This window comes from Lycium barbarum, chromosome 10, assembly GCF_019175385.1.
Source record: "Lycium barbarum isolate Lr01 chromosome 10, ASM1917538v2, whole genome shotgun sequence".
NCBI classification, from domain to species: Eukaryota; Viridiplantae; Streptophyta; class Magnoliopsida; order Solanales; family Solanaceae; genus Lycium; species Lycium barbarum.
The window spans coordinates 4,995,537-5,008,249 of NC_083346.1; the positions used below are offsets into that span (position 1 = coordinate 4,995,537).

Below are 12,713 nucleotides of genomic sequence, written 5' to 3' on the forward strand. Positions count from 1 at the left end.
TGGTACTTAGAAGTCTATTATTCCCTCCATTTCAATTCATGTGATATTTTCGCTTTTCCAAAGTTTATTTAACTAATTTTTGAAGCTAAATAAATTAAATCAACTCAATATTTTAAAACTAAAATTTAGATACTAAAAAACTATACAAAAAATACGATAAATTGCAAGTCTTCTCGTGTCAATATGATGAGAAAATATATTATAAAATTTCAAAAATTCATATAATTTGAATATCAAAACACGAGAAATATCGTATAAATTGATACGTAGACGGTATAAGATAGTTTAGGTTGACTTTATCGTCAAGAGGAGATAGAGAATCCCACAAATCACTCATTTTTTCTTGTCATGTGATTATCATCAAAAGGAATAAATCCATCTTTTGTTTACGTGACAAACTACTCCAAGTACGCAACTGAATTGAGAAAAGACAAATTGATTATATATTAGAATCTTTTTTATCATCAATAATTGCTTGTCAAATCCCTCTAGTGACCCTCAATATTTATTAGAACTAGAAGAACATGAATGAAAGTGACATTGATAAAGGGCGCAACCCCACCAACTCTTTTTGAAATTTTATCCCTCAGAATCTAACTAGGCTTATCAATAACTTTTTTCTCATAGCACCAAAAAAACCTTTTTTCTTTAAAATGATAGTTGTATCCGCATGAACACGAATATTGAGAAACTCTATTTACTAAAGATAATCAGGGAAAAGGTATTTCCGCTAAAGCTAAACTCTATATATTACAATCACTTAATTGATCGTTAGGCTGACCCTTAGGGGCCGTTTGGTTGGAGGAATTAAATAAAATTATCCCAATACAAATTTGAGACTAAATCTATCATAAGTTGAACTAAAACCAGGATAAATTTTATACCATAATCATGCAATTATCTTTGAACCAGACGACCCTTCAGAATTCATTAACTTAATGTCATACCACTTTATATAGTGCAAGTAGGAAGCAACACCAAAGTATTAAGAGTAAGTTATAGTTATCTAAAAAATTCTTTACACTAATATGTGGTGAAGAAGCATCCAATCACATAAAAACAATGGCCACAAACTACAATTTCTTTTCTTTTCTTTTTCCCCCTATCATAAGTGCAAGGGACACACAAATGTCAATGACCATTTATTTTATATCTCAACATGTCCCATTGGCAACCTCAAATACCAAAAGTGGGGTCTGTGTGAATTTGTTTAGCATCCCTTTAGCAGAAACCCCCTGGTGGAAAAGCTGGAAGTTTTTTATGAAGGGCAGGGAAAAGTAGGCTAAGAACTTTATGAAGAGCTAAGGAGGAATACATCAAAGCAAAAGTTTTGTCAAACCACTTTTCACCCTTTAGTGGCAATGGTCACATGCCATTAATGCAAAACATCAAGTGCTCGCATCAATTTGCAACTAAAAGGGGCTTTGAAATCAATACAACAACAAAAATGGTCCAAATTCATCTTCTTTTAGGTTTTCTTGGCTTGAGCGGAGCAATCATCAATCAAAATGCACTTGTCTTTCCCAACTCATTGTAATTCCATCATCGGGAAAACGAAGTAATTAAAGATCTTGCTTACCAAATAACTTTCCTAGTGAAGGAAAGAAAGTTCAATAAGTTAAGAAAGTCTCGTTGAAAGAAAGAACTCAAAACTGTGACGACTATTTTCACTAGCTGCCACAATAGAGGTTCTTGATTTTCAGGCATTATAATGAACACTAAGAAAGATGATGCAAAATTAGCAAGAGTACAACAACAACAACAACAACCCAGTGCAATCCCACATCGTGGGGTCTGGGGAGGGTAGAGTGTACGCAGACCTGACTCCTACCAAGGTAGGACGGCTGTTTCCGAAAGACCCCCGGACAAAATTAGCAAGAGTGAGAACATAATATTTAACATTAATGTATAATCAAGATATAAACAATGATGTTTTTCACTTGTCTTGGATTTTGGAAGACAGATGATTTATTTACAATAGCAGCAGTTAAAAGCATACTACTTCTCCCATATTCACATTAGCTATATTTACACTAAAGAATCAGCTTCATATGTCAAATCCCTTAACCCCACCACCCACCCCAACAGAAGTTGATCAATTCCTAAGTTCAACGATGACAACAGGTTTTAAACCTTTAACCAAAGATCACTGCCACGATAAACTTGATTATTTGTCTCTCGCAAATGAAAATGCTGACCTGCTGCCACTACTATTTAATAATTGATGCAGAACTTGCGTATCTCCTCGTACACTAAAAGATAGCTCCTGCTTGAGAAAATTCCTAACGCACAGAACAACGACCAGCTGCAGTAGATTCAAAATTTCTGAAGAGAAGACAGCCATTGCTCCATGTACTTCTTACCCTCTGCAAGTATAAACGGAACTTTAGACACGAAGAAGGAACCAAGATCATATTTGCTCATAAGTTTTACGCGGTTACAAATACAAGCATAAAGATGATACATAGCAATCCATCTAGACGAACTCATAACAAAAGTTCTGCAGGCTTTGAAGTGGTTAAGAAAATTCAACTCTACCCTTGGAAACTACCGAGGGGAAGAAACATTTAGGAACAGAAATAAAAGGAAAAAATTTAGTGGACTCAATACGGTGCTGTTTTCATCTCTTTCCACTTCCCTTTCGATTTTTAGTTAAACTAAACAAAGGTAGGGAAGTATTGGTTTTTTCCCTTCCTTTCTTTCCCAACTCTAGCTTCCTAGAAAAAATCAGTTCTTTGTCCACTGCTCTCTCCATGTTTAAGCTTTCTTTAAGAACCAAAAGGATTGAAAGGGTATAACATCACCAAGATGGAGTATATAGAACTCACTGTATTTTGTTAGTACAAAATTTTATTGAGGTTTCGTTTTGGAAATGATAAATAATGCTCACTGGTTGTAGTTCGAGAACAGTAACTATTGCTCATCAGTTCTACTCCATTAATATTATCTGTCCTATTCAACTATTGCTCATTAATATCTAACTCATGCTAGTACTATATCCATATGCGCCACGATGGGAGACCGGCTCTACATAAAGTAGCTATTATGTGATGCTACACGCTTGGTAACATGAAGGATCACAGTATGGCAACCTCACATATAACTTTTTCTCAGTACACATTACTAACATAACTAGGGAAAGACATGCGGTAAAATTATTCCTTGACTAGAAATATCCAATTATTTTATGCCCACCGAGCTATAGAGGAACAACGGGAGATTCAATCTCATAAAGTTCAATTCCCTTTCCCAACCCATGACCAATATGAGCTCGAAGCTTCCTTCATAACTCGAAATTAAATAATAAATAAATAGTAAAACAATTACTAGCCCCTTTCATGCTCATGTCACGACGAGGTACTGCATGAAAAATAAACAGCAAAATCCGACCCAATTTATCGTAATCTATTAATTTAACCAATTCAGCTCCAGAGGAGTCACTATTGGCAGAGCAGTGCAAACGAGCATAATCATCAAAGATTGATAATCCAACATTGCAGATATACTTAGAGATGCCACAACTATCAAAAGAAAGATATTATTCTACAAGAACATATGTACAGTTCTTACCAGCAGAATACTCATTTGAAAGGTTCTCAATGGCATTCAAAAACTGATTGTTTGGCTCTTCTTCTATCTCTCTAATACAATCATGCCTGTAGCAAGGAACCAGCACAGCAAAACTGTCATCATCCTCATCATCATTCTGGAAATCAGGGGCATGTGGTTCTAGCCACCCGATCGACCAGTCAGAGTCATCGGATTCCGAACCTGATAAACAACCACCATCTGACGGTACCAAAACTACATCATATTTCTTATCAAATCTATTCCTTTCTTCTCTACTTTTCCATTTCCTCTTCACTTTCCCAGTACTAGTTGAAGCTAGATTAGCTCCCCCCACTGACTTAAACTTCAAGTCAAATCCAAAGTCTTGTTGCAAGGGATTCATTGAAGAAGAACCATTAGACACTGGTTCCTTCTCTTTCCCATCCCACCACCACCATGACAAACGAGTCAAAGAAACTGACATTTAAGGGATTCTAGAAATGATCAAATATGAGCAAATTTCAGTAAAGATTCAACCTTTAAGCTCTGAAATTGAAGGAAATAAATCAAGAAACTCTCATTTCCTCCAAAAGGGATTCTAGAAATGATCAAATATGAGCAAGTTTCACAAGAAAGATTCAATCTTTAAGCTCTGAAATTGAAGGAAATAAATCAAGAAACTGTCATTTCATCCAAAAGGGATTAGAGAAATGATCAAATATCAGCAAACTTCACAATAAAGATTCAACCTTTAAGCTCTAGAATTGAAGAAACTGAGAGTGGATTGAAGGAAATAAATCAAGAAACTGCCATTTTATCCAAAAGGGGTTCTAGAAATGATCAAATATGAGCAGATTTCACAATAAAGACTCAATCTTTAAGCTCTGAAATTGGAGAAAACTGAGTGGATTGAAGGAAATAAATCAAGAAACAGCCATTTCATCCAAAAGGGGTTCTAGAAATGATCAAAGTTGAACAAAGTTCACCAAAAAGGTTCTAACTTTAAGCTCTGAAACTGATAGTGGATTAAAGGAATTAAATCAAGAACTCAAATTCAAATAAAAATTCAACAAATGTTTAATCCATTAGTAGAACAAAAACTCAGAGCAAAAAAAAGCAAACAGCTTTGAGTAGTTTAATCATTAAAAAAAGACAACCCCTTTTACAAGAAAAGCTTTAAGAATCAACCACCATCTCCAATTGATATCATTAAATTTCAACTACGAAATCCAAAAGACCACCTTAAAAACATCAAAACACTTCAAAGGGTGTAATAATATGATAAATTCACTATATTTAAATCTAATGTTTTTTATCAACTCATGATTGATGAGGGTAAAATTGGGATTTAGAAGACTAAAAAGACCATTTTAGTCTTGCCGGAAAGTGGCGTCAGTACGGCAGTTTCACCGGAAAAACAAGAAACTTTTCACCGGAATTTCCATTTTCCGGTGAGACCCTTTCTCTCTCTCTCTTCTTTCTCTCTGTAAAAACTCCCTATTTTCGTCAACCCACAGTCACACACACAGAGGAATACTCAACTGACTATGGTGTGATGGGGCCTATATATAGGCAAATGGATAACTATTTTATATTTTGTTGAATTTTGATTGCTTATTTTGTATAAAAATAGATTTTAACCCCCATAACTTTCCTAATTTGTTTTTGTATGCATCATGTCTTGTTAATTGTTTTTAACCTCATCTCATCTTTATTTAGTACTAGTACTATTTAGTATTCTCGTAGTCTCTTATATTTCATCTTTTACTGTTATTGTTGCTTAATTTATTTTGCTTATCTTGCCTTTTGCTGTCGTTATTTTTCTTTCAACACTGTTTTGATTATTCCCTTTGAGTCGCGAGTCAATCAGAAACAGTCTCTCTGTATCTTACTCTCTCCATATCTCACTTGTGGAAATAGACTGGCATGTTGTTGTTGTTGTTGTTGTTGTGTCTTGTTAATTTTATTGCTTATTTTGTACAAACTAGATTTTAACCCCATAAACTCTCCTAATTTGTTGTTGTATCAAGTTTTCTTGTTATGTTTTGATTGCTTATTTTGTACAAACTAGATTTTAACCCCCATATCTTTCCTAATTTGTTGTTGTATCCATTTTGTCTTGTTAATTTTCGATTGCTTATTTTGTAGAAACTACATTTTAACCCCCATAACTTTCCTACTTTGTTGTTGTATCCCTTTTGTCCTTGATTTTTGATTGCTTATTTTGTACAAACTAGATTTTAACCCCATAACTTTCCTAATTTGCTGTTGTATCTATGTTGTCTTGTTAAATTTTGGTTGCTTATTTTGTACAAACTAGATATAGCCCCACAACTTTCCTGATTTGTTGTGTGCGCACACAACTTGCCTTTGCTCTTGTGTCACATTTTGTTAAAGTCATTTTGGATTTTAGTAATTAAATGCAATTGAGAATATGTCAATTTGGATTTAATAGGAGTAGGAAATAGATCAAACAAATTTCTTGAGAGGAAGAATAATAATTTAATTCTATTACTTTTATTAACAGAAACGAATATGTGTTTTTGCTTTGATAATTGTGGTATCGAGTACAAGCTAGTTTGTGTGCATCTCAACTGATTTCACGAGATACATGTTACCTTTCATTAGCACAGGTATCCAGTAATTTTGTACACCAAAACTTAGATAGATATGAAGAAATCACCGAGTATTTATGGAGAAAAATATTTCCATGATGTTATGTATTTTGTCCGTACAATTATTTCTTAACGTCATAATTTCTATGATTGCCGAATTGAAAATAGTTGGTTTTGTGATTTGGATGTACTACCTTGTACTATTGTTCTATAATTAAGGTAGTTACATTTCAAGACTGTAATTCATATAACTGCATGAAACTGAAAAGCGTAAATTTGGTAATTAGACATGCATTGTACTATGTTTGTTTGAAAATTCTTTATATTATTACTTGAACTGAAAAGCCTAGAGTTTGCCAAGTTTGGTGAATATGTATGTGACGTTCTGTGTTTCTTTGAAAAAGTTCATCACGATATTTGAGATTTAAATGGTATTTTTATAGTTGTGTAAATAAAAATGTGTGTGTTTTGGTAAATACCTATATGATGTTCAATATTTGTCAAAAGTTTTGTCAGACTATCTTAAAAAGGTACTTCAGTTAATTTTTCTCTAAATCTTAAGGGGTCGTTTGGTGCATGGTATAGGCTGGAATATCCCAGCACTAATTTTTTGTACCGTGTTTGGTAGGAGTTATAAATTTATCCCTCTCAAGGGTGGGATATCCCTTCTTATCCCACTTATCCCGGGATTATTCTATATCATCTTTTAGATGGTATAAAATAATCCCAAGATATGGGATAAATTAGTCCTGGGATTATAATCCCGGAATAATTTTGACTACCTACCAAACGACCACTAAAAGTAAGTCAATATTTACTATTCTTTAGGTACTTTTATTTTTTTGACAATATTCTTTAGGTACTTATTCATTTAGATTATCTCAACAAAATTTAAACTAAGCATATCATCACCAAAAGTTATGATGGAATGAGTATGATCCCTTCAACATTAACCAGGTGTTTCGAGTTTTGTGATATTTAGATAATGTTGATTTTTTTTATTTGAAAAAATTATTTATTTGATCACTATCATACCATAAAATGCGATTATAATATTACTCAAAATTGTTGCTAACTTTTTTGAAAAAAAGGACTTCAAAAATTTTAATAGAGCAAAAAAGAATATGTGAATTAGACAAAATTGAGATATTGTAGCAAAAAGATCATATCACCATAGATTGAACATAAAAGAGGTAACTATAGGATTGAATCTATATATTCATGTTTATTATAGCGCTTCTAATATTCTATTTTATCCAACTTAAGATTAAAAAAGTTCAATCTAACGATTCATGTTTTGTCTGTCAAATGAATCGATACTATTGAAACTTTGAGAAATCATAAATGAGTTAGAAAATCATCACTGAGGGGTCGTTCTTAAAAACTCTCGCAAGTCGTAATATCGTTTTACATAAAAGAAAAAATATAAAAAAAAATAGAAGCATAATATACTCCATATATTTATACATATAATTTAAGTAAAATAATTATAATAAATGACTTAACCCATAATAAATTGAATTAATTTGGTGTAAGCACTCGATAGCTAAGTACAAGGTCATTTGATTACCAGAAATAGTATACTAATTTCGATTTAAATTTGGGATTGTATCTATCCACCATTTGATTACAATATCAATTAATATTGGTATAAATTTTAATTAAAATCTTGGTATTATCTATTCGATATAGGAAGTGAAATCATAATTCTGAGATAAACATTGTTTTGAATTAAAAGTCAAGATGGATCTAGTTACTCATCCTAACGATAGAGACAAAATTTTATCAAAGAGACTTATCATCTATTAATACAACTAATTTTGTGTATATAATGTGATTTTTCAATGATCGAACTTTCGTTTGCCTCTCTAGTTTTGCACTTGCTTCACTTTTAGCCAGAAAGTTTGAATTCGAGAGAATTAAAATTCATAATAGAATAGCGTGTAATAGATTTTATGTGGATTGAATTTGAATTAATTGAGTTAATAAGTTCCCAATAGCACTAGTAAATAATTATTGAAAAAAATATAAAAATGTAGGACCATTGGGGGGAATCTACTGACACTAGTGGCTAGGGGTTCGGTTAGTCGACACGTGACAAGTATGTCAGCCTTTAACCAAAAAAAAGAATTTTTTTTTCCATTTAACTTTCTTCTTAAAAAAATTAGTCATATTCATAATCCAATCCCCAAATTTGACGATTTTTGTATCCAATAACCCCAAAACACAATCGTAATCCTTATCTCGAAAGCTATAAAGGATTCCTCCAAAAGCCAAAAGGGACTTTCTTTTGTCGTGAAAAAAGAAGAGCTACATTTCACAAGTTAAAATTCACGTTTGAAAGTCATATTCATATTGTATACGAGCATAAGCATACGAACGTCGATACGTTTTTTTCACCTTTAATTAGAGGTATTGAGTTCGACTCTTGAGTATAAAATATTATAACAAAAACGCTTTTAATCTCTAAATGAACCTTACGCGCTCGAGTCCAAATTAATCAGGACTCAAATACAGATATTGAATATTGAGTGAGAAACCAAAAAGAAAAGGTACTCTGAAAATCCTTTTCTTTTCTTGACCGTATATATTGGGCATAAATGAGGGGGGAAGAGCAAGGAGATAGTGAGATTCAAACTCACGTTAATTGTATGCATAAAAAACAAGACCTATACGATTTTTTTTTCCCTTCCCATTTTAGTGAAATCAGAGAATTATTTATTCAATTACTCTTCAAGATCTAATGTTGAGATTCTAAAACTATTTAAATTACAAAAGGATGCATTTCCTGCCTGTTAAATGTTCTTAATTATTTTAGAAAATAGCAAGAGAATTATATTTTCACTCTTGGAAAGCGATACAAGACATTCAAGTTACCATCAAAAGTTTATAATTCATATATATTTGTTTGAGGATAAGATGTTTCGACCATAAGGGACAAGATATTCACACATATTTTCCTCATTTGTAATCATATTGTTGAATTTGAGTGTACATATGACCCCATCTAATTGATTTACATATAATCTGTCAACCTTGAAAACCACCCCCCAAAAAAACGGAAAAAAGAGACAAAAAGTCTTCTGGAAATGGAAGGAAGTTCTTGTCAAAATAATTACTGTAATACTATTAATATTCTCTCCTTTCAAATTATTTTATCGTATTTTTCTTTTACACGACCCATAAAAATAATATTAATTAGAAAGATTTTTAATTATTTAATTCTTATTTATATCTTAAGATATAACATCTCTTAATTGAATATCTACTTTAATACGTCACCTTTCAATAATTGAAGTGTTTGTTGAAATATTACCAAAGGGATGAAAAAGGAATGAATGGTTGAAACTTGAAACTACCATCATAAGGAAAAAGCCCAAAAGCCACATCTTTCACTTGCTTAATTTAATTTAGCACACACTTTTTTTTAACAATTATTTAAGAGAGATCGACTCTTGCTTTTTATATTTTATGTAGTAATTAAAGTTTTATTGAAAGTGCATTTGGATGCTGGAAAATACGGTAAAGAACAAAAGAGTATCAACTCTTATACCGTACTTACCTATATATGGTCTAAGGAGCTCACAAAGTAAGAAAAAAATGGTAGAAATCACTTACAACATGGAGCCTATACACCAAGAAGATTGACTTGTCTTTGCCTTTGTGATATGATATGATCTTTTAATTGGATTAGAATATATTTAGGACCTATAAAACTGAACAAATCAAACTACAGTTAGCATTTTTCAGTAGCAAAATAGGAATAAATACTTCAAGACGTTTTCCATATGATGAGGATTTGACATCGGAAACTACAATATTATTGGCGAAGATGAATTTGGACATAAGAAAGAAAAGATTCTCAACCCAGTAACTCTATATTTATTTAAATATAATATTTAAAACCCAAGCAGCATGTTAATTAGTCAGGCTCCAATGTCGGTACCAGACACCGGACGAAAAAAAAAAAAGGACTTCGCAAAAAACGTATATATACGTGTATGTACCTTGAAAAATTAGTACTATATTTAATTGTGGACCCTAAAAAACGTAAGTTGGATTTGGGGCACGTTAATTGGTTGCAATCGTTACTCCCCTTACCCGTGACCCGGATCGAATATCTACTTGGATATTCCACTTTCATAGTATAAAAAGAATGAATTATCTATAATTAACAGCAATTGTTTATTGAATGTTTTAAGCTATCACTAAACTAAAATAACCATCATGAGTGGTTGAAAATCATGATTGCATGCAAAGTACTTAAGTTTTTCTATCTACGTAATCAAGCAACATAAAAAGAATCACTAATCTACTTTATTTGAACAACCATATCTTAAGATTTTGATCACATCAAAGTAGAAAAAATCTAAAGTTTTGGAATATATGCTTTGGACTAGCTAGGCGCTATCTGCCCCAGCAAACACCAAAATAAAGGTTAAAAGAAAAAGAAAGACAAAAGTAAATAAGCATAACCTTCTTTTTTAGTACTGAAGGCTAAAAAATTATACATATTTGGTGTTTATATTAAAATAATTAATGTAAAATATATTCATTTATACATATTTATTATTTAATTATAATTATACGATATGTAAATTTTATTTTAATTTTAAACTGCCAAAGTTAATCTTCTTGATTTATATACTCATCGAATACATAATGTGAGAGTAAATATCTATCGAACAAAAGTACGGAATACTTCTGTTTGAACTATACATGTATCTAATCTTTTAAAAACATATCTTTATAGTAGGTCTAGTCTCATTGCACCTAATAATGAATGCACCCGATACTTTGCACTCACTAAATTTAAACATAAATCTACTGGTAAATGTATCAATTTTAATATGAAAAGATTTAATGCACTGGACATCAGCCGCAATTTATCAAAGCACCTTTTTTTTTTCTTTCTTCACATTAACCAAAATATTCTGCTTACCTTAGCTGAAAGGATCCTTTTTCCCTGTAATGATGATTCTTTTTTTTACACCTTTTCCCACCCATTAAAAATTGTCATAAAATTAATCCTAGAGATTGGTGCACGATCCATCTTCTTAAAAAATAAAAATAAAATGGTATTAAAGTTGCTTTTGCAGCCGTAAGAAGCCATTTAAAAAGTGTGATGATGGTTTTTTTTTTTTTTTCGGGTTTCACCAGATTTTTGTATTTGCATTAGGATCCGGTTAATTCAAATTTGAAAAAACGCTCTATTAAGATTTTCGTCATATCCAAAATTTACATTCTAGACTTTTGATTAAGGATGAAAAATCGAGCTCGAAACTAACGTGAGGTAGAGGGTTTTTCTCTATTTTACCCTGTCCTCTTTGTTTCCTTGACTCTCATTTTGTGTATTGAGATTCGTGGGGTACATATAGATACGGTGAGTTGCATGAATTAGTGTATAATAGTGAAAATTTATCCGCACTCAAATATTTATATTGACAAGTTAACACCAAATTCTTTCTCCACATGAGTTTGAATCTTATCTTCCCTTCGGAATTAGTTCAACTAATTTTATGGATCCTTTGTATTCATTCTACTCTATCTAAAATCAGTTTAGTCAACTACTCAATAAAAAATATAAGGTTCTCCAAAGTATTCAAGTTTTCAAAAACTTACAATTTACAATTTGTGAAAAACAAATTTAAAAAAATTGGTTGACCAATGGATGAATACGTAGTTGTAATGAATTAATGATTGGGCGTATATCGAAAGCGAACGGTGCAAGGATACCAATTATCATGAATCCGAGTTAGTGTATATATATATATATATATATATATATATGTGTGTGATACTAACCTTTTATAAAATATGTCATGCTCTTTGTTTTCCTCGGATTCGGTAACAATTAAATTTGTAAGTGAGGTATAGGATATGTGGATGAATTTTAATCTGTTTGGATATATATATATATATATATATATATTGCAACAAACAAATCCATAGACATTTTATACCAACCAAATAGATTAAAATTCATCCACATATCTGTGTGTGTGTTACTGCTGTGAGAAGGTGTACTGTGATTGGTGATATATGCTATATATATATATATATAGTAGTATATTATATTGAATGAATAAGTAAAGCTAAGGAAAAGCACCACGAAATCCGGACCAATATCTGAGAGAGAGAGAGAGAGAGAGAGAGCTTCTATATATTTGGCTATTACAATGTTGAGATCTGAAAAAAAGCTAACCCCCAAAAGGGGGAAGGGGGAGAATGTCCTCTATTTATAGGTATGCCTTAAGGGCCATGAATACAACATAAAAGCCCTTATGAATAAAGAAGCCCTCAAAAGATAAGGTAGGACCGTACGGTCGTCAATGCGAATGGCAGAACGGTTTCCTGACACATGGCAACATCGCAACCGATTAACTGGACCAACGGACACGTTGATCTTGGATCGGCGTTCCCGGACCAACAGACACGATTTTCTTGTCTCGAGTCAATTGCATCCGGTACCATACTCCGGTGTGAAGAAAAGATCGAACATGCTCGTGCTCACTTGGACTTACCCTCGGCTCCAGATTCACCGATCAC

At 32.2% G+C, this 12,713-nt stretch overlaps 1 protein-coding gene across 1 annotated transcript; it reads right to left on the minus strand.

The window, feature by feature from the left end:
* Positions 1 to 1,879: 1,879 nt before the first annotated feature.
* On the minus strand, positions 1,880 to 5,097 carry LOC132614222 (uncharacterized). The gene is made up of 2 exons (XM_060328626.1): positions 3,571 to 5,097; positions 1,880 to 2,366 (listed from the first exon to the last, which is right to left on the minus strand). The coding sequence occupies exons 1-2, from the start codon at positions 4,031 to 4,033 to the stop codon at positions 2,317 to 2,319; spliced, it is 513 nt and encodes a 170-aa protein (XP_060184609.1). The 5' UTR covers positions 4,034 to 5,097; the 3' UTR covers positions 1,880 to 2,316.
* Positions 5,098 to 12,713: the final 7,616 nt, after the last annotated feature.

What these genes read in the sequence shown, in the direction of transcription:
- LOC132614222 (XM_060328626.1), bottom strand. Translation starts at nt 4,033, where the DNA reads ATGTCAGTTTCTTTGACTCGTTTGTCATGGTGGTGGTGGGATGGGAAA. An exon ending in TTCAAATGAGTATTCTGCTG is followed by an intron (nt 2,367 to 3,570) that starts GTAAGAACTGTA and finishes TTATACTTGCAG; the next exon opens with AGGGTAAGAAGTACATGGAG.